The following is a 22,179-nucleotide window of genomic DNA, read 5'->3' as shown; positions in this document are numbered from 1 at the left end:
GGCCCAGCTGGAAGGAAGACATAATAGTGCCCCAGCCTCAATTATGCTGATCCCCCATTCCCCTAAATGTGTGGGTGCAGACAGAGGGGTTTTGGTAGCCACCCCCAGATGCCATGGGGAAAAAAGCTTTAGAGGAGAGGTCTTGGCTCCCACACATAAAGATGGAAGCCTGGAGGCAAGAACAGGTCATGCCTGCCAGGCTGGGCATATGCTGCCCCCAAGCTGAGTCAGAGGCTGGGAGGGAGGAGCCAGACGCTGGGTGCCAGGGGCTACAGAGCCTCCACCCCTATCCTACCTGGGACTCCTGACACCTCCAAGCCCTGGGAGAAGGCCCTCCCTGCGCAGGAGGAAGGAAACCAGCTTAGCGACTCTCTGGAGGCCTGCAGGGCAGCTCTGCACCAGGAGGCAGGCGGGAAACCCAGGAGTCTTGGCTCCTGGCCCAGGGAGGGAGTGAGAGAAATACCTCGGAGGGGAGGAAACAGCTTGGAGAGAGGCAGACACAAGTGCCCCCAGCAGCTCCCAGAGGCGACCCTCCAGGAGGAACTGGCCAGAGGGGCTGCAGGGGGAAAGTGAACACATTTCTGAACAAGAAGGGAGAAGAAGGCAGAGCCCTAGGGATGCAGGAAGCAGGGCAGGCCAGCCAGGCTCTCACCTGCTCTCCTCTCCTCCCATCAGAGCCTGTCAGAGTCCGAAGTGCTTATTAAGGGCACTAAATACCAGGGAGGTCCTAGGGGCCTACGTGGGATCCCCCCTCCCCTTATCTCCAGACCTCAGCCTGTTCGTTCCTGAGCTTCCCCTGGCACCCCTCCCCTGGGGCCCAGCCAAGTCAGGAGTCAGCAGGCCCAAGGTGGTGCCTGGGAGGCCTGGGCAGTGCCAGGGGCAGCCCTCATACCATCCTCCCACTGGCTTCCCTCCCGCCTGCTCTCGGCCGCCACACATATCTCAGCTGTCGAATCCGATTAGGGCTCTTGCCCAGTGAGCCGCACAAGGAGGCCACTGGGCAGGGGAGAGACAGGGACAAGGACGCTGAGCAGGAATGGCAGGAGGAAGGTGGAGACGGGGCTCAGGGGAGAAGGTGTGGAGCCCCAGAGGACCAGAGAGCTGATAGCCAGCTATGACCCGCATTAGGGGAACTCTGCAGCCCCTAGGGCAACAACCTGGTTCCTCCATCCCAGAGATGGGCAAGGATGGGGGAAGGAAACTGAAGGCAGAGAGATGACCTAGATTAGAAAAAGAATCCCATGCTGGAGCACTGTCCCCGCCCCCCCACCCCGCCACACCCCCACCCACTACCATTTGTACTGGGCTGTAGGATACATCGTCTTATGAGGTCTTTATGGCTGCATCCCTATCAGGCAAGCTGGGCTTGTTACTAATAGCCATTTTTATAAATTAAGAAACTAGAGGCTTAGAGACCTGCATAAATGCACGTAGTCAAATAAGCGAGCTGAGTCTCAAATTCAGGCCTGATTCTCAGTCCACTGCTCACAAGCAGAATTTACTTTCCTTCCTTGGTCAAGAGCAAAACTGAGTCTGAAGTTACTCCATTATCCACATTTTCCTCCAAAACCACCCCTTAGGGGATCTGGGGGATCATGGAGGAATACAGAACATACCCTACACCTAGATAGAGTGACCAGATAGGGGTGCACCACCCACCCACCACACAGAGAGCTAGAGAGGTTCCCTCAAAGTGTGACCTGTCCCTTCCATGGCTCCCCAGCCCAGTCTGCTACACCCAGAGGCAATACACACACTTACACACACGGTTACTCAGACAAGTCATACACCCCTCTTGCCGACCCACCAAACCAGAATGGGATGCCCAAGATCTTCAGAGAACAAGGCCTGTCAGCCCCCCAGGAGAGGGACAAACAAGTCACCACAAACACCAGGTATCATCCACCCCTCTCCCAGAGAGCCTGCAGGAGGGCAGAAGCTTCAGGGCAACACCAGGAGCTCGAGCTCTGAAAGCCAAGGAGCCCAGGGAGCTGGCATGGCTGGGTGGCCTCCCTGATTTGGTCCACACCCCCTTCCCCAGCCATCTGGGCTGATTCTATTCTGGCCTGGGCTGCACTCTGGGATCTCTCCTCTTCCATGCATATAGCCACCTCTATCCCAAGCTTATAGATCTTACAACCATATGGTCTACGCACACACACACACACACACACACACACACACACACGGAGTGGGTGTGTGGGGGGCCACTTTTCCATAGGTGTTGAGGTGTTGGCAAGGATGGGAAGGGCTCTAGCCTGAAAGAACTTCCCCCCACCCCAGGGAAAGGTCACCCCCACACCCCCAAAAAAGCTCACAATCTCCACCACCCTCCCACACAGCCTTTGGCCACTCCAACGTGCCATGAGCCTGGAAGGGGGGACTGGTTCTACAAGGAGAGTAGGGAGTGGGGGGCAAAGTCCTGGGCTCTCAGGGGCGGGGAGGGAGGGCATAGAGGAAGCAAGAGAGAAATCCCCAGGGAGTCTTGGCTTCCCCAGCGGTCTCCCGGTCCCGCTCCCGGTCACCTTAGCGTGCCAGTTCTCCCCTCGAGGTGAGGTGGGGGAAGGGGGATTAGAAAACACTGCAAAGGAGGGTGCGGGGTCTGGCGTCCGGGCAGACCTTACCCCCACTTTCCATTCTTAGCCGGAGAACGGGAATGCCTGAGGGGCGTGCAGCAAGGGCGCCGGAGGGCGCAGGGGCTCCGAGCTCCCCGGCCCCCACCTCCCTGGACTACAGCGAGCCGTGGGGGAGGAGAGATGGGGAAAGCCTGAACTGCCGAGAGGGAAACGGTCAGATGCGAAGCGGAGAGGCCGGGCGGAAGGCGGCCGAGGCAGAATTGGGAAGGGGTGTTCGAGGTCCTACCTGCTCAGGTACGTGCCGGCGGGGGGCGATGGGGTTCCCAGGAGAACCGGGGAAGCCCTCAGCTCGATTCAGGATTCCCCCCTGCTTCTGGGTTAGGCTGCTGCAAGAGGCACAGGTTCCCGTTGGGTCCTAAAGCCCACTCTCCAAACTCTCCCCGCCCTCTTCCACCAGCCGTGACTGGGTCAGCGGGTGCAGAGCTGAATCGATGGGGAAGAAAGAACTCACTGGTGAAAGACGAGGTCTGAGTCATGGGCTGGGGACAGCCACAGTCCCCGGTGTCAAATACACAGCACATGGGAGATTTTAGTTGAGGATATTATGGGACAGAATTAAAGAAAACATTGCCTCTGCCTGGCCTGAACGGATGGATTTGAGCTTTGGGACTGAAGGTGGCGTTATGATGGCTTTTCTCACCACTCCCAACTAGCCTGGGATCTGGGGAAGAGGGGTGGTCACTTTGGACAGGAGCTCACTTCTACTCTCCCCCTCCTAGACAGAGCACAGTCTCCCCTAAATTATCCCTAAATGCCTAGGAGGAGGAGGTCATGCCAAGGGGAAAGAAGACACTGATTTCTAGCAAGTGGAAAGGGCAGTATGATTTAGGTAGCAATTGGAAATTGGCATTTTTATATCCTTAGACTGAGCCCTGTGTGTCTGGGAGTGTGTTGGCTTGTGCAGATATACGTAGCCAGGTGAGAGGATAAGCCGGTGGGGCTGGGAGTCTTTGGGTTACATCCTTTGGCAGGAATGGCAACTGTCAGTGAAGGAAGGGGATGCAGAACCTAGGGGTCGACTCGGGCTCCCTACCTGGCCCTCAATTGGGTCCTGAAGCTTAACCAGAATGAGTATGTTAAAGGAGAGTATTTTCCCAGGTACTATTTAGGATAAATAGGGGGCAAGAGGGCCTCAGCATTAGATCAACTTGAAGGTTTTTGTTGTCTAGTCGCTCAGTCATGTCCGATTCTTGGTGACCGCATGGACTGTAGCCCACCAGGCTCCTCTGTCCCTGGGCTTCTCTAGGCAAGAGCACTGAGGTGGGTTGCCATTTCCTTCTCCAGGGAACCTTCCTGACCCAGGGTTCAAATCCTGTATTTTGGCAGGTGGATTCTTTACCGCTGAGCCACCAGGGAAGCCCGCAACTTCAAGGTTACAGACCCAGTTTAGAATAGCCCAAATTCTCAAAGGGAGAACTCAGGGTTGGGGGGCAAGGTGGGCCAGGAAATGTGGAGGGAAGGCCGAAGAGGGCCTGGTAAACATTTTGCAAGCACCTCCAGCAGCAAAGCAGGGGAAACGTCACAGGGTGAAGGGCCAGGGGAAGTCAGGGACAGAGTCATGGAAGGGAGAGGGCACAGCCTCTTCCTAGAAGGGGGAGAGGGTGGCAGCAGTGCCTCCACCCCTGCGTCAGTCTGGCAGGAACTGGGGAGAGGAGCTGGATGGCAGGTTTGGAGGGCCCCAGGGTAGAGCCGGTGGGGTGAGCTCAGGTCAAGCCTTTCACCCTAATGTGCCTCAGTTCTCTCCCAGCTGTTAACCAGGGCTCTGGGTTCTTCCCAGGCAGTTAATGAGTGTTTACAGAAGAGCTTGGAGATCTTCAGATCTCAGCTGGGCCACCACTACAGTTATAAAGCTCAATAAGGGCTGAGTGTCAGTGGGGAGGGGAGGAGCAGGGGAAGAGGGAAACAGACGACTCTCTTACAACCTAAGGATAAAGCCACGCTCAGAGAGCAGAGCCAGCCTCAGCTGCCACAGGATATCCTTGTGCCCAGGGATGGAGGTCACGTACCCTCATCCTTCTTACCACCACCAAAGGCTGGCCCGCAGCTAAGTGTGGGCAGAACCCAGACTACAGCCGGTCTTCATTAACTCCAGCTCTTTTTCACCCCCCACTGTGAACCCACAGCTTCTACAGGCCCAGGCTGGAGGGGCTGCCCTAGCCCGACCTCGCTGCTGACTCTGGGGTAGGGGGCACCGTACTGTAGGCCAAGCTACCAGCTGAAAATAAGGTCGAAGCAAGACTCGCTTTTCCCACTGGGATTGAGCAGAGAGGAAAGAAAGGAGTGTGGGGGTGAGAGGGTGGAGGTGGGGGAATTTAGGGCAAACAGCAGGCAGTGAAGTCAACTGGATCTAGGCCCAGAAACCCCCACACCCTGGGGCCAAGTCTTACTCTAGCTTTGCTTCCAGCCCGGTTTTGGCTGGGCCCCAAACTAGGGAAGGCCCTGGCTGCCCCTTTCCGCCTCCCTACCCCCACCCTTATTAAATACACATTTTATCTCTCAGCATCTTCATTATCTTAACTGAAGGAGACAAGCAGTGGATGGCGGCGGCAGAGAGCGTCAGGAGGGGGGGGGCGGGTGTGGGGAGCAGGCGCACCCTTGTTGTAAAGTGCTGATGAAGCTCTTTCAGGCAGTGTGGGAAACAGAGGCGGGATCAAAGGCAGCGAGGCTGATTCAGAACTCAATTAGAGCTTTTTAAAAAAAGGAGCTGGCTCCCTCCTTTTGCCAGGCTTCAGACAGCCTTTACCCAGGCCCCTCGCACCCAATTAGCTTCTACTGGGGGCCTGGGGCCGGGGTTGAAAACCAAGGGGAGGCCAGGGCACAGCTTCTCCCCCTGCAGACCCACCCCATCTAAGAAGGCAGAGACCTGCTGCTGTGTGTAACTTAAAAGGTCTCGGAGGGCACCTGATCTTTTCAGGAGGAACCTGAGATCACACCTTTTCCTCAGAAGTTAAAACAGGACACCAAAGTTGGGCTCCTCCCTAACCCCTTGCCAACTAGAGGCTGCGCAGCTTCTGGCCCATCTCTGGGGACACTAGGTAACAGCCAGACAGACACCCCCTCCTCCCAGCCAGTAGGTGGGACTCTCTGCCTCAAAGCCAGGGGCTCCTGGGAGCAACATGGAAGTTGCCTCAAGCAAAATATCACATCAGAGGGAGCCACTGGAACACATCTGTGAGGCTGAGAAACACCGCACTGCCCACAGGATGGAGCGCCCCCTCTCCCTGCTCCACCTCCGTGCAAAAGCACCAGCCCGGCTGCCTCCAGATCAGAACTGTCCTCAAGACGGAGGGGAAGGCGGCATCTTACTCCATCATGGATCTGTTCACTCAACAACTGTTAATGGAATACGCCCCCGCCAAGTCTCAGGCACTGAACTAAGTGCCGGGGACAGATACAAATGTTAAAAAAGCTCTCCACCTCGGTTCTCTGTTTTGGTCTCTCTCAGTAGTCAAGGTAACCTCTCCACAGATATTTTTAAAAAGCCCCAAGTTGTATCTGCTTCCTACTTCTCAGTTTTTATTGGTGTATCTTAAAAGGGCGCAATGAGGGGGAAGAAGGAAAGAGCTCTGCCAACTTTGGATCTCTGGGCAGCTTGGACCTCACACCTTCTTGCCAGTCATCCAGCCACAGGCAGGTCTCCCCTGAGCCAGAATTGTCAGTTGCAGCTCCGGGGTTGAAACTCAAACCAGTTTTACTGTGTCTCTGTGCGTTCCATGGCAATACCCACCGACACTCTATGGAAGCTTCCTCTGCCTCTGTGAAGAAATAAATAAACCAGGAGACAGACACACACACCCCACCACCTTCGAGAAGAATGTAGGTCAGCATCTCTGCCACTACTCCATGTGAAACGGCCTATGCTCCTGGCAGAAACCAGTAACCACAAGCCCAGCCCAGCCCCCTAAAAGTCCCACCGCCTTCCCAGAGCTCTCAGCTTCAGCGAGAAAAGGACTTTCTTCCTGCTGTCTGCTCCCAGGCTGTCTGCATTACATTTAAGACTCCACTGACAAACGTACATCAGCCTGTGCTCCCACAAGGGCAGCGGAAGCCAAGCAGGGACTCGAAGTCAGCTTCACGCATCGTTGACGGAACCAACCCTGTTCCAATTGCTGAAGTCTTAAGAGCAGCAATGACCTAGAAATTGACAGTGGGGGGAGAACCGAAGGGAAGTAAAACGAACTAACCAGTACACAGAAAACCCGATTTCCTAATACCAGGGGAAAGGGAGAGGAGGCAGAGGGGGGAAGAAATTTGGCCTCTTTGAATCTGCAAACGCAATCTTGGCTCAGTGCCATAGAGGATACACAGCAGCCCCAATGCGAGTCAAGCCATGTTCCCGACTCCAGCCCTACAGTTAAGAGGAAGGCGCCAAGCCTCAAACACAACAAGGTCGCTCCTCTTTGGGCAGGATCCTACTGTGGACACAGAACAGACAGCAGCTGCCCACAGTGTGGAAACAACCTGTAAAGCGGTCACGTCTCTTAAGGCTGCAGCATCCAATAAAACGTAATTTAAATCAAGCCTCGCATCTGTTCTCAATCCCATTCAGTCTCTGCTTTCCATCAGCCTTCGGACAATCTCTGCAATTACACTCGTTAACCCTTATAGCCCCGGACACTTTCCAAGCTGCTAGATATAGACCTGTGTTCTCCCCTCACAAATTGACCTCAGAGGGAACAAATGCTCTAGTGAAGGAGTGTGAGACATTCAGACTCCCCTACACACACTAGCAGGTAGTGTTCATTTCAGAGGGCTCTCTCTGTGTGCCCTCCTTCTATCCTGTACCACCTGCCGCAGCCCAGATCACATTGCAAGGATACAGTGGGCAGCATGAATGAAACAGTGGCCAACTGATCATTTGTACACATACCAAGTTCTCAAACCCAAGCCACGTCAGGAAGGCAAGAGGCAGAACCCAGGGAGCAGCACGGACGTGGTCACTGGCCGTCAGACCATTCCTATCACACATGGTTTGCATTCCCAGCATATGCTTGAGTTATAAAACTACAGCAGTCTCCCAGAGGAATCAAACTTCAGTTTCTTTTTCCCTTCCCTCAACTACCCCAGTCCCACACCTGCAAGCCTAAGGCAGTCAGTGTTATCATAGTGCCCTCTGGTGTCCCCATGACAAATTGCCATTTAATGCCACTGGAAGCCAAACCCAGAAAAGTGGGGACTTGAGTAACCATGTGGATTAATTTAACTAAGGGGACTGGAAAAATGAGGTTTCAATGACAATCCAAACCCAAACGAGGGCATCTTGAAACAAGTGGCTTCAGCTGAGGACCGTGGGACAGTTTGGGGAGGAATTTTCACATTGCCTTCTGAAAAGTTTGAGCTCTCTTGAAACGTGATAGCTGAAGAAAACAAAGACTGCAACTTGAAAATAAATATATTCACAATCTGTAGTCACATTCTCCTGACCACCCCCACAATCTTGGGAGTGCCCAGGAAATTCAACAAGTCTTTAAAATGTCACAGTGTGGAAGCATCCGCAACATAACATGAACACAGTACACTCCAAAAAAAAAAAAGATATCCTTTGATCAAAGTGTCCTCCAAATCTCCACGTCAACTGGCTTATTTGTCTGGAGTCTCCTTTTTCGTTCTGCTTCCTCTGATCCAAAAGTTCTTAAAAATATACCAATGTTTGAGGAGACTAAGAAATCAATATATGAACTTTCGGCAGCATCCATCTATATACCTGTAAGCATGTTGGTTAGGGGCACACTCAGGGTAGAGGCGGTGAGCGTAATTAAAAAGGGTCTACTTGGTAGTTTGTAATGCATAAATATAATAAAACTCAAAGATATAATTCTGTGCTAATAGTCATGAATCTATAGATTATTTTTTATCAGTTTTAAGTAAAAAAAGGTCATCTGCTTTCAGACCTGAGTGTATAAAGTACTAAAATGAAGACTCCATTGGTCTCTAAATGCCAGCTGGATACTTTCGGGTGGGGTATTAGTAGAAAAGAATTTAAGGCAATCCAGTAGCTAAGATATTTCCAACTAAAGCTTTGTCTTTCAGAGCATGCTCTATTTCCTTCTCTTCAATCTTCAGAGACACCTGCAAGGAAGAGAAAAGGACTTTTTGTGGTGGGGAACTCACAAAAGCCAAGTTTTTATTACAGAAACCTTTACTATGTTAAACTTTTCTCACAAGAGTCAAGCAAGTTAAACACTGCTTTTCCAATAACATAGGGGGAGAAAGAATCTGATTCATACTATAGCCCTATCTTCACACACCTTAAATCCTACCTAACAAAAAAAAAGTGTTGATCTAACTGTGATCATTTTTAAATCTTTACTTTAGCAAAATATAAGCTCTTCAAAGCCGGTCAACTAAAAGCAATGTCACAGAGAAGCAGTTCGTTGTACCTTTGTGAAGCGGGTTTCCTTGTTTTTCTTTAATCCGAAGATGCCTCTGGCCTCCAAGAGGCCTGAAAGTGACAAACACTCTGACTGGGCCACAGCTGCCACCTGCTGTTTGCGACAGACGTTACTATAGGCTTCGTGTAACTGGAAGGAAACAAGGGAAATCAAATGTCGTTTAAAAGCCCTATCTCTTCTAACTTTGTAATCTTCTAAAATAAGGTAAATCTGGGTTTGCAAAAGAGTTATCGGAATACCCCAATGCTCTCCATTTTCAATAAAATCCTTGAAAATGCATTCTGGAGGTACCGCCAAAAACCTACAGTGTGATGCAAGGAGGGGGCTTTATTGTGTTTCATAGGGAGAGGCAGAAATAACGGGGAGAAGATTAATGGTAAAGTCTCAACCATAGCCCAAGGGAAATAAAAGTCAGCTGCCTTTTACATGATACCAGTACTTATTCTCACTGTTAAAAATCCATTTTTAATTCACATCAGCTGCAGCAACATAGGCCTTTAGGAAATTATCTGCTCTGCAAAGCAGATTCTCCTCTCCACCCCAGCTCCATCTGCTGAGATTCCTGACTAACCTTCCCCAGGGTGACCTCTTTGATTTTCAACCGCCTGGTCAAGAGCAGCAAAGAGCAGACCAAGATCTTCTGCTGGAGGGGGAAGGAATCTTGTGCTCCTTCTCGGCTCAAAGTCATTCTGTTTCCATCAACTTCCGAGATGACTTGTGATATGTGAATAACACCAACCCGCTTGGGAACCAGTGACTCAGAGAGTGATTTACCTATCAAGTAAATAAATCAGGATTAATTCGATTTTTAAAATATTGTATTTTTACAGTTAAATATGAATCGAGACAGATGATACTAAGTTTTGGTGGAAGGAGAGGTTCCAGTTCTGTAACGAGAAGTCAAAGGATGAGACACAGTGCGATCTTCAGGAAGATGCCAAAATGTGACATGAGTCGGAAAGTAAGGTTATCTTTCTGGGCAGAACGGTGAGCTGTTTTATCGTGTATGATGCAATTTACTGTCAAAAAGATGAAGTCTACCTCATGAAAGAATAAGGACCAGACAGAGAACTAATGTAAGGTTCCTAATATCTCAAAGGCAAAGAAGGACAGAACCTTGAATCAAAGATGACTGGGCCTGGTCATTGTTAAAGGCTGGAAAAATTACCTAATATTTCAAATCAAGTGAGTGGCTAAACGTGGACAGTCCTAAGTCCTCTTGATAGCCTCCCCAAATGACCTTCGAGGTTTGGTTCATTTGCCCAAGCCAATCTCCAGGAGAGCAACACTTGAGAAAATGTCATCGGATATTTCAGCAGATAGCACCATCTCAGAGGCCGGAGGTTGGGAAACTGCCAAGGAGCCACAGAGGACTGTGGCCTCATTGTCTGGATGCAGGAATGGCAAGACGGAGGAGGATTTGCTCTGTAACAAACTTTGCCTCATGTTACTTCCTGAGACCAAGTCAGCTGTCCCACAAGAGTTTGCTTCGATCGTCGTTGTTCAGCCGCTAAGTCGTGTACGACTCTTTGCAACCCCAGGGACTGAAGCACGCCAGGCTTCCCTGTCCTTCACTGCTTCAGTTCCATGATCACAGACGGGATGCTACCGAGCACTAAGCATACTGGAGAACTGGAGTTCAGTGGTCAAGAGGCAGAATCTCACAAAGCTGAGAAGAATTCAGGTCTAGTCTTACTCCCTATCCAATGGCTGAGTCTCTTCATAACAGTTCCAAGAAGAGGTCACCTACCCAGCTTGTGTCTGAGTCTCTTCAGTACTGGGACACCCCCACTGTGTCAAAAGAAGACCAGTTTGTGCTCTTTACTGGGAAGTGCCTTCTTTTTTCTTTTTTTGGCTGCACCACGACGCATGTGGGGTTTTAGTTCCCCAACCGAGGATCAAACCCACACCGCCTACACTGGAAGTGCGGAGTCTTAACCACTTCCCTGGACCCACCAGGGAAGTCCAGGAAAGTGTCTTCTTATATTTAGTTAAAGTCAGTCTCCCTGTAGCTTTCTAAAGCCATTAAAGCTAACCACATCTACCAAAGGTTAAAAGACAGGAATTAGATTAGTTTAATAATTTATGATAAGAAGTCACAAATTCTTTTAGTTCTGTGTGTGTAAGTGGTGCTCACCAGGTCCACTGACAAGCCTAAATGTTACTGGTAGGGGAAAAAAGGAATGATGTAAAAAGTTGAAGAGAAACCAGTATCTAGTCTGTGCATTGGCAGATATTACCTACTATCAGTCAAAGCACTGTTTGGCTACTTCTGAAATATTTTTATTAACTTCTTTCAACAAGTTGATGATAAGGAAGAAACAATCAAATCAGACTGTTCTGTTTCTAAAGATTAACATTGGATATTAACCACAAGATATGCAGTTCACGGCCATTTTACATCCTCTATAGCTAAGAGGACAAGGCTGAGGGAAAGGAAAACTAATTTTGTCGTTTTTGTGAAAGCTTGCAGTTTACTGTAGCAATGCTATCTTTGTATCGCCACCCTCTGAGGCTCGTTGAAAGTCTAGCGATTTCCCAAGTGGAACTAATTCTTTCCCTGTCTGACTCTTATTTCCTGGGCTTTGCTTTCACCTATATCAAGACCTAAAGTGCACTCGATATAAGTACCCAGAGAGACGCTGATCCAATCTTAGTGTCTAGTTTTCATTCCTAGGACTTGGAAAGAAAACCGACTGTCCCAACGATTCATGTAACACCCTGGAGAACCCATTTCCAGTAATGCGTGGATTACAGCACTGGCAGGCAAGACTGAAATAAAGTAGATGAAACTGATGAAAAACACAGACACCCATACACAAACGGACAACAGGATTTAACTATGCTCATCTCATCTTTTTATTTCTTTCAGAAAAGTAAAGCTTCTAATTATAAAGGAAAAGGAAACAGAGATAAACTACTCACATTCAGAGAGTGGTTTGAGGATAGTCTGACTTTTGACATCTGACTCTACGATTTCAATGGCCCTCCTGTAAAAAAAAAGAAAAAGTATTTCTAGAGTTAATTTAGGCTGAGCCAAACCAAACACCACACCAAACCACCAAGCCCCAAAACAGGCACATTAACACAAAGCAACATGTTTTATAATTTTAAAACCCAAGAAAATTGGATTATGCCTCAACTCCAGGGGACTTAATTGCCTCGAAATAAATCATGGACCAGGGAACCTGAGAAACTTCAACACTACTCGATTTCCTCTTACAGAGGCTGAGTAAGTCATCATACATTGAGCCAATGATAATATTTTGGACAAGGAAAACGTGTCATGGATAGAAGAGAGGACATGCAGTGTGGGTGACTGACTAAAGAGAGACAGCACCACCCATACACTCCAGCCCTAAAAGAGGAGCCCGCAGTTATCTATACATAGGCTATGTGTAGGCTAAAACCACACCGGCCTACATGACTCTTGCTCATAGCTGCAGTCTTTATCCAAGTAGTTTGCTGACTAGGAAGAACTTTCAAATCCAGGATCGCACCATCTAGCAAGAGGAAGAGCTTACTCTCCCACTGCTCTCTCCAAAGTACTTTGCCCACAGGAAGCCATGCACCACACCTGGATCTTCTGCATGGCAGTAGGGGGAGGTTGGACCAGCGGGCCAGCACAGCAAGTGTCATTTTAATGGACCCAGTGTCCTACTGGGAAAGACGAAATTTCATCAGTCAGCACAGAGGCTTTCCCCAGCAGGAGGGGCTGGGGGATGGGAAGGGGGAGAGAGAGAGGTCTGGAACACAACTACGGGGGACCACCAGCTGGAGGAAGGGGTGCTCACAAAAGCAAAGGAAGGGGCAAAAAAAGTCTCAAGGCAAGGATGGTTCAGGTCCATAAATAAACCTGCTTGAGACCAGCTAATGGAAAAGTAAACTGGAGTCTTTTTTAATACAAATGTAATTAACCAATCTATAATCACCACAGGGAGTGCCAGCAACATCTCATTTGTTTCTCCCTCTGTAGGTAATGGACTGATAATGTTTCAGACATTAGCACGGTGGAAATGCAGAGCTCCCCACTGAGAAACAAGTCCTCCTTTCTGAACATAAAAAGTGGCAGAATGGAGCCTCTTAAGCCACATTCATTTGAGTTACACGAGACAATTAACAGCATTTCTTCTTTTTTAATAAAAGCAGCCAACAGTGCCATAACTCACCTGCAAATATCAAGCGCTTTGCGAACATCTCCCGAAACAGCAGAGACTTTGCGGGCGCAGAACTGAATGGCAGCATTGTCTAGGACCTGGTCATTAAATGCCTTTGGACAAGACATAGAAGTTGACAGTTGAAAGTACACAGCTCCTCTTCTGCAGTTTAGGTCTCAGACATGAGTACTTTCACGCTTAATTCTAAACTTGATTGACCAAACTGTAGGGTCTAAGAGATGCCTTTTCTGCTTAGGAATGGGAATTTCATACATTGAAGCATTTTGTAGGAATGTGGTAGAGGTTCACAAAGGGGAAAAAAGCAACTGAAACGTAAATTACCAAAACTACACTATACTAAAATCTACTTGGTCGTTTACAAGAGAAAGTGCTTTCTTGGTCCTATTTTTAAAAAAAATTTTTGGCCAGACCATGAGACACACGGGATCTTAGTTCCCCGACCAGGGATAGAAGCTGTGGCCCCCCAGCATTGGAAGTGCAAAGTCTTAGCCACTGGACCGCCAGGGAGGTCCCAAGTCCTATTTTTTTTTTTTTTCCTATTTCTTTTTGGCTGCGCTGGGTCTTCATTGCTGCGTGGGCTGTTCCGTGGTTGTGGCAAGCAGGAGCTACCCTCTAGTTGTGGTGCACGGGCTTCTCATTGAGGTGGCTTCTCCTGTTGTGAAGCACAGACTCTAGTAGTTGCGGTTGCCAGGCTCAATTGTGCCAAGGCTTGTGGGATCCTCCCGGATCAGGGATGGAACCCGTGTCTCCGGCACTGGCAGGCAGATTACCACTGAGCCACCAGGGAAGCCCCCTCAGGTCCTATTTTAAGACTGTTGCGTGTGTGTTAGTCGCTCAGTCATGTCCGACTGTTTGTGACCCCATAGACTATAGCCTGCCGGGCTCCTCTGTCCATGAAATTCTCCAGGCAAGAATACTGGAGTGGGTTGCCATTTCCTGCTCCATGAGACTATTATAGAAGCATTTGAGTGACTCCTCTCTTATGTTTATTCCAATACTGAAGCACCCAATAAATGGAGCCATGGGTGGAAATCCACACAAAAATGTTCTCACTATGGCCCACAGGAATGCCTTGTTTAGCAATGGAGTCAAAGCAAAATATTTTAGAACCACTGTTAGGTTTCCCTTTCACAGGTGATACAAGGAACAGACACTTTGGTACAGTGCTTGGCACTCACCTGATTCAGTCGATCCTGCAAGATGGTGGCTATCTGATTTTTGGTATAAGGTGGGAAGTTCAACAGCTGTGGCTTGCATTTTTCTCTAGCTTGAAGCCTCGGCAGAATTCTATCCGTGAGATCCAGAGTATTAGCAATACCTGAGGAGGAGATATGTAACACTTATCATCAGTGGTCAAATCATCCTAAAAGGAAAAATAAACCTTCTGAAAGCGGAATAAAATTTCTAGTCATAATCCAGCATTCCAACTGTTGCTTCCCACTTGTCCCCAACTCTCAATACTCATTAGGTAAGATGTACACAATCATCGAAGAATGTTTTTTATTTAAGTGTTCTTTATTTCTTGGCTGTGCTGGGCCTTCGTTGCGGCATGTGGGAAGAATGCTCTATTCAAATTAGGTTTTAAATTTTGACTAATAGCAGGACCAGACACTCCCAAAATTGACTGTTGCTGAAATGCAGTATTATGTCATTTCTATTCGAAGTTAACAAAACTGATTTGATTTGTGAAAGTCGCTCAGTTGTGTGTCCGACTCTTCGCAACCCCATGGACTATACAGTCCATGGAATTCTCCGGGCCAGAACACTGGAGTGGGTAGCCATTCCCTTTTCCAGGGGATCTTCCCAACCCAGGGACTGAACCCAGATCTCCTGCATTGCAGATTTTTTACCAGCTAAGCCACAAGGGAAGCCCTGATTTGATTAAGTTCCCTATTATTTTATAATAACTTTCCTTTAAAAAAAATTCTTCTTTTATTTATTTTTATTCTTTTTTGACTGAGCTGCACAGTATGTGGGATCTCAGTTCCCTGACCAACTCATGCCCCCTACCGTGGAAGTGTGGAACCACTGGACCACCAGGGACGTCCCTATAGTAACCTTATTATGGTAAGAAAGCAGAAAGCTGGTGTAAGATAAAGTAATAGGTGATAATTCCCTGGCAGTCCAGTGGTTAGGACTACTCACTTTCATAGCCAAGGTTCAACCCCTGGTTGGGGAACTAAGATCCCACAAGCTATGTACACGGTGAAAAAACAACAACAACAAAACTCATAAGCCGAAGAGATCCAAAAAAGAAGTCTTTAGAACCACCACGTAACATGAACAACAGAGCACTAACCAATCAGCACCAACCGAGAATTGCTTAGCCACGGCCATTCAAACAGTGTGTACAAGACATCCTGCCCTCTGCTGTCCAGCTGATCCATCTCGTCCAACACCAACACACTACAAAGAAAGAAACAATGAGGATCCACATTCACCTTCTTAACTCTCCAATCTGTTTGATGTGGGCTGACTCTAGGTCACATTCCTACAGCGCAAACCAGTTTGAAGGTAGTCATCTACCCCATTTGGTAACATACAGCAATGAGCTTAAAAACATTTTCCCCCAATTTGAAATTAGAAGGTTTTTCTTTTTTCTTCTTTCCCTTTAAGCTTATGTAACTACCTCTCAGAGAGAAAATATAGGATATGTTCTTTTTATGAGTAAACTGATAAATTCAAGAGACGAGACTGTGAGTTTGTGAGCAACAAATCTTGCAGACTTTCACAAAGCAACATGCAGCAGAGCAACGCTTACATCATGGGGCCCTTCTCTGCAGTCATATGGTTTTCCAGTTTCCTCATCATGTCCTTCCCAGCTGGCCTGGATACTTCTTCCTGACAAATCTCCTGAGCAATGGCTGGGAATACAGCCTGGGCACTCCTCAAGGACATGCAATTCAGCACAATAGTTTTAAAGCCTTTTAGTTCCTTCTAGAAAAATTGCAAACAGGCAAGTTAGTTTGGCCTCAGATAAACTTCTGATGGAATGTGATGTGTCTTTGAGGGGTTAACAGCATATAAGAAAATAAGCTCCACTTTCATTTGGAAAGATTTTCACAATGAAATTTAAAACGTCTTATTTGGGGGAAAACTGCAATCCCTGAAGTACTTCCACTTTTTCTTAACCCTTAATAACCAGATGTCATTTTAGCAAGAGCATCATAATTCAGACTCTCAATGTACCTTGAGGTCTTGCAGAATTCGGCTTAAGCAGGCAGTTTTTCCAGTTCCAGGAGCACCAGAAAGATAAAGACTTCCAGCTTTTTTCCCACAGATGTGCTCCCTTAGGAAATTCCTGATGACATCCATCTCCTTTTCCCTGGCAGGCAGCTGATCCGGGACAGCTGTAGTCAGGACCTGTTTCGCTTGCTGGTAGCAAGTGCCTGTGCCAGACATGAAAGGACAATTAGACACAACAGAGGGTACCGAGAAGACCCACCGCCTTTCACTTGGAATCACCAGCCTTGGTTACGAGGCTGCACTAAGAGCTGCCATGAAAGAACCAACCCTCTTGCTTGAACAGTCTCAGACATGCAGATTCTTTCTCCGGCGGACACCTCTGCTCAGAATCGGTTGTGATGTCCTGACCTTTCGGAACTGAGGAATGTATTTTGTTTTGGTGAACTCTGGTGCGTTCTCTTTTGCTAGGAGACTTAGTTGTCAGCTGATTGTCAAATACCAGTCTGCGTCCCTTTGATGTCTGTGAGCGAGGGGGACCATTCTCTTTCTTGCCTTGCTTTGGTGGAGAACAGGGAGATAAACGGGGAGTGTTGCACAGGTTGTCATCACCTGAAACATATTAAAATCAGAATGGGTCACTTATAGCAGTGGACAGTAAAAGGATTTGGAAAGATCTCGGCATCCGCCCCTCAAAAGGGGGATGAATTTCTACCAGGGTCAGAATCACCAAAATGAAACGCCTCTCAGCCAGAAGCAAACATCGGCCACCGGATGGCACCACTGAGTCTTACTAGTTGGTGGAGGTTTTAATGGGAGGAAATTCTAGGATTGCTCTAAAACAGGGCTTTCCAACCTAGGCATCATTTATATCTTGGACCAAATAATTTTTCATTGTGGGGGACTGTCCTTTGCACTGTATCATAGTGAGCAGCACCCACTGTCAGTGGCACCCCCTCAGTTATGACAACTAAAAATGTCTCCAGATACTACCAAATCACCCCTCATTAAAAATAGATGCGCTAAAACAAGAAAGGGAAAATAGAAAACTTAAAGAAACAAGAAAGGATTATCAACCACAAGAATTGTCACCTGTTTCTCATAATTTCACAACCACTGAGGCAAGTCTCAAAATACTGTATAACGAACAGTGACACTGACAGAATCAAGTTCAGTATTAAGGAACTGAAGATCAGCCCTATGAAGTAGTTCAGAAAGTGATTTCAAAAGTAGCTTAACTCTGAAGTTCAGTAAGCAGTTAGCAACCATTCTGAAAATAACCAAAGGGAATAGAATCGTCTTAATTGTACTTAGAAAGCTGTTTCAAAGTCATCTTATTACTAAGAAAGAGGTTGAGAGCTACCGGTTAAAAAGTACTCAAACAATGGCTATCTTACCCAGACGTTTTCTGGGGCTAAGAGGCAGAATTTTTGCACAAGAAGAACGCAGGATAGCCTGGGCATTTGTCAATTCTAGTTTGGTGTCACTGGAGCTTTTAGCTTTGTCCACTGTCCGAGACGGTTTCTTTTTTGGAAAACTGATTGTAGCCTGTGACTGGGAACGGGTTCGAGGCATGATGGCAGCACAGCTGGGTACAAAGAAAGGAACGGGACATCCAGTCAATATGTAAAAGTGAAGGAAAAATAATTAACATGGAACTTAAACCAATGATCAACACTCATTTCATAATCAGATTATGTTATGACAATATTTTAGCATTTAATTCTGGTTCATATCCAAATCTATGCAACAAGAAATACCTTGTCTACCTACTACACATAACAGGCTGTCATAAGTATTTTAGATATTTACTAAGCTTCCCTTGTGGCTCAGCTGGTAAAGAATCCACCTGCAATGCGGGAGACCTGCATTTGATCCCTGGGTTGGGAAGATCCCCTGGAGAAGGGAAAGGCTACCCACTCCAACATTCTGGTCTGGAGAATTCCATGGACTGTATAGTCCATGGGGTCGCAAAAAGTCGGACACGACTGAGCGACGTTTACTTTCATTTAAGTTTTAGAACCATTTTAGAGGTAGGTACTATTATCCTTTTCTTACTGATAAGAAAACAGAGGCAGCGAGACCCAACATCATAGCAAAGTAAGATATAAGACCAGGTATTCTGGCTCCAGAACCCAAATTTTTAACCACTCAAGCCATGCAATAAGAAGTTGATCTTAATTGGCGCCTATAGCACTTCTAATTCTCTAGCTCCAGGCCCGGGGTAGATCATTATCACCATTTTAGCGCAGCAGCCTCCATACTTACAGGCTTCCCCAAGCCCTCAGTCCCTACTCCGTCCAACCTCGGCCCCACATAATCCCAGATGTTCGGGGAACATCGCCCTCACATCGCACTCAGCACAACTGTCAGACCATTCCGAGGGTGCATTCCTCGCCACCCGACCCCGACCTCATCACCTTCCGGCGATCTGAGCTCTCCTCCCGCGGTCCTTGCCCCAGGCTCTCACAAACTCCGCCGCCCCCAAGGAGAGGACCCGGGCCTCCTCTCCTTTCCACCATACAGGGCTGCGTCACCTCAGTGCCGGCTCTTCCTCACGTCTCCGGCAGACAACTTTAGGGACTGTCCACGACAAGCTGCTGGATAAAGCCCACACAGACAGCAGCAAAGCCCAGCCACGCTCGCGCCAAATCGGCACAGCCGCAGCTTTCCCGCCTCCCGCCAAAGCCCGGCCACGCTTCTGATTGGGTGTCGCCAGAGCGCAGCGCGCGCCTTGGAGGCAGCCCCCTCCTTCACAGCCAATCAAGCCGGAGGGTACGCAACCAATAAGAGAGCCCCAGGTCTTAGCGCCACAGTGAGGCCACGCCCACAAGTCCTTTTACATCCGGGGCCTCTGCGGAAAGACCCGCGGTTGCGCCGAGGCCGAGTGAGTCCGGCTGGCCCCGCCGCAAAGGCCGGCGGGACATGTAGTCTTTGCAGCTCGCGACTGTATTCCCACGCCCTTTTTAGGTTCTCGTGCCCTTTCTCAGTGTTGCACGTACCCATTTTTATTATCCTAATGGGCTAGACCCTGATGCTGGGAGGGATTGGGGGCAGGAGGAGAAGGGGACGACAGAGGATGAGATGGTTGGATGGCATCACCGACTCGATGGACATGAGTTTGAGTGAACTCCGGGAGTTGGTGATGGACAGGGAGGCCTGGCGTGCTGCAATTCATGGGGTCGCAAACAGTCGGCCGCGACTGAGCGACTGAACTGAACTGAACTGAACGGGCTAGATTTTCAGAGAGCCGCTACATAATCATTTAATCAGTTCAGTCTCTCAGTCGTGTTCGACTCTGCGACCGCGTGGACTGCTGCACTCCAGGCTTCCTTGTCCATCACCAGCCCCTGGAGCTTGCTCAAACTCATGTCCATTGAGTAGGTGATGCCATCCACCCATCTGATCCTCTGTCATCCCCTTCTCCTCCTGCCTTCAATCTTTCCCAGCATTAGGGTCTTTTCCAATGAATCTGTTCGCATCCGGTGGCCAAAGTATTGGAGCTTCAGCTTCAGCATCAATCCTTCCAGTGAATATTCAGGATTGATTTAAGATTGACAGGTTTGATCTAACTGCAGTCCAAAGGGACTCTCAAGAGTCTTCTCCAACACCACAGTTCAAAAGCATCAATTCTTCAGCACTCAGCTTTCTTTACGGGCCAACTCTCACATCCATACATGACTACTGGAAAAACCATAGCTTTGACTAGATGGACCTTTGTTGCCCAAGTAATGTCTCAATGCCTACCATTATTTGGGCAATTCTGGGTGCCAGGTTTGATGCCAAGTGCTTTACTAATGCTCAACACTGCAAGGCACAAAGCAAATCCGCTGAGGGTTAGAGGTCACAAAATTTTTGGTGGCCTTGAGGGCCTAGGATTATTATTTGGTACCAAAGTCAGTTTCTTCATAAAGTTCTGCATAAATAACACTGCACTTCATCACATTAGCCTCCTTATTTGTGTTTCAAAGATGAGAAATAGGGCCAGGCCTTTGCTTTTATTTTGTTGCAGATAAGAATATGATATTCTGTGTACCTTCCCATTACTAGTCCCATTGATCCACACAATGTGGGGAGTGGAGAGAATTATGGCCTGTTAATTTAAAAATATTTTTTAATGGCTAAATACAAGGGTTTCAGGACCAGAGAAGCCTCTATAGAAGAGGCAAGCTGAGCTTTTAATGAAAAAATATAAATTAGAGCAGTAATTTACAGACCAGCTTCCAAAGCTAATAACCCAGTTAAGCCTCAGGCGCCATTAAAAACCAAAACCCATATTCTAGGTGATGGTAAGCATTTATCTCTCATCCTTCTATGTCAAATGAAATAGAGCAATAAAAGCAAGTAATAGGAAAAGAACAATATTACAATCAAGTTAGTTGTAGTTGATTCATATAGGGTATAAAAGCCAATACTTATGTGTATGTCAGGCTTTGAGCTCTGGTATTTTACCTATATCACCCTATTAATTCTCATAGGAACCCCATGAAGTTGTAATTATTTCCATTTCACTAATAAGGAGACAGAAATAGAGAGGTTGAGGAGATGTGCCCAAGATCACACAACTAGTGAGTAGAAGAATTGGAATTCGAACCCAGGAAGTCTGAAAGGAGATCAAACTCCTAACCACTTAAAACATCCAAGGAGTAATAGACAGAAAGTCAAAGTTGCTCAGTCATGGCCAACTCTTTGAGACCTCATGGAATTCTCCAGCCAAGAATACTGAAGTGGGTAGACATTCTCTTCCCCAGGGACTCTTCCCCACCAAGGAATTGAACTCAGGTCTCCCACATTGCGGGCAGATTCTTTACCAGCTGAGCCACCAGGGAACCCAATAGACAGATGCAGGTCCTATAGCAGACAGAGGGCAAGGGAACACATTTGAGGAAGGCTTTCTAGGAGATGAACACTGTAAGAATGAAGGGTATAGGCTGCCACAAATGGAGAAAGTGTTACCATAGAATTGAGGCTTTTTTACCAGCTGGTATTTCTGATCTCTTAATAGGGCAATAGAACCTAGGAAGCAACTTCCATTCTTGATATTTATTTGTATAACGTGGGCACCTAAAAATTGTCCTTCATAACCAACGGTAACAAGTGCCCAGCAAGCTTTTAAGGGATGGTGGTGAACAACCTACCTATCTTAATTACAGAGGGAGCAGAAGAAGCCATGAGTACTTAATGTGGATACTGGAGCCTACGGAAGCATACACCAGGAAATAGAGCACTGGTCCAATGCCGGGGTCCAGCCCCAGTGGATCCAGGGAATTCAAAGGGTGGACAGAGTCGGTGAGGAAAAAACTTATTTATTTATTAATATAAGATTAGATTAGGGAGAAATAGTGTAGTAGGAAAATTAAGTGGAGAAAGAAGCTGAATAACTTGGTTTACGTGGGAAGCCAATAAAGTTCCAGACAAGGAGCTTGCACTATCTATGTTAGGCCACCAGCGTCCTCTTGAATATCAGGGGGTGCCCCACCTTGGGCTCCCCCTCGCGTGGATCTTAAAAGCCGGGACAAGTAAGTAGACATGGTGAGCCTCCACGCCCCAGATGGGAATTCAGCCAGAAATTAGAGAGGAGACACAGGGGAAACCAGTCCAGCGACTGTCTCGTCCTCTATTGTTCAGAAGGCCTTTTATACTTTTTGATAATACATGGAGATCAATGAGTAACACAAAGTTATGCAGCATTAGCAGCCCAGCTTCTTATCAAAACCAGGCTTTTCTCTCTGCATACCTAGTTGTATACACAAATCTTAGGTAATTTACATCATCTTCCAGCCAAAAGGG

General features: G+C 47.8%; 2 protein-coding genes across 2 annotated transcripts in view; both read right to left on the bottom strand.

Annotated features, from left to right (window-relative positions):
• RARA (retinoic acid receptor alpha) overlaps window positions 1–2,953 on the bottom strand; it is a 43,475-nt gene extending 40,522 nt beyond the window's left edge. The window contains exon 1 of the mRNA XM_052657074.1: window positions 2,863–2,953. The gene's annotated coding sequence lies outside the window, so the exon portion shown is untranslated. The remainder of the gene's footprint in view (window positions 1–2,862) is intronic.
• Window positions 2,954–8,615: 5,662 nt separating this feature from the next.
• On the bottom strand, window positions 8,616–17,964 carry CDC6 (cell division cycle 6). Its single transcript, XM_052658715.1, has 11 exons — window positions 17,787–17,964; window positions 16,720–17,001; window positions 16,396–16,595; window positions 15,968–16,143; window positions 15,506–15,612; window positions 14,385–14,524; window positions 13,198–13,298; window positions 11,954–12,018; window positions 9,600–9,802; window positions 9,017–9,157; window positions 8,616–8,705 (listed from the first exon to the last, which is right to left on the bottom strand). The coding sequence occupies exons 1-11, from the start codon at window positions 17,962–17,964 to the stop codon at window positions 8,616–8,618; spliced, it is 1,683 nt and encodes a 560-aa protein (XP_052514675.1).
• Window positions 17,965–22,179: the final 4,215 nt, after the last annotated feature.

The sequence above is a fragment of the Budorcas taxicolor genome, chromosome 19, assembly GCF_023091745.1.
Source record: "Budorcas taxicolor isolate Tak-1 chromosome 19, Takin1.1, whole genome shotgun sequence".
In the NCBI taxonomy this organism is placed as follows: Eukaryota; Metazoa; Chordata; class Mammalia; order Artiodactyla; family Bovidae; genus Budorcas; species Budorcas taxicolor.
Note: the sequence above shows the minus strand (reverse complement) of the source record. Positions and strands in the feature narration are given on the sequence as shown.

Coding starts and splice junctions, on each gene's coding strand:
- CDC6 (XM_052658715.1), bottom strand. CDS start 17,964: ATGCCTCGAACCCGTTCCCAGTCACAGGCTACAATCAGTTTTCCAAAA. Junction 13,299..14,384: donor TGCAGGATCGACTGAATCAG/GTGAGTGCCAAG, acceptor TCTTGTCCAAAG/GCATTTAATGACCAGGTCCT. Junction 9,158..9,599: donor AAGAGGTCACCCTGGGGAAG/GTTAGTCAGGAA, acceptor GTTTCCTTCCAG/TTACACGAAGCCTATAGTAA.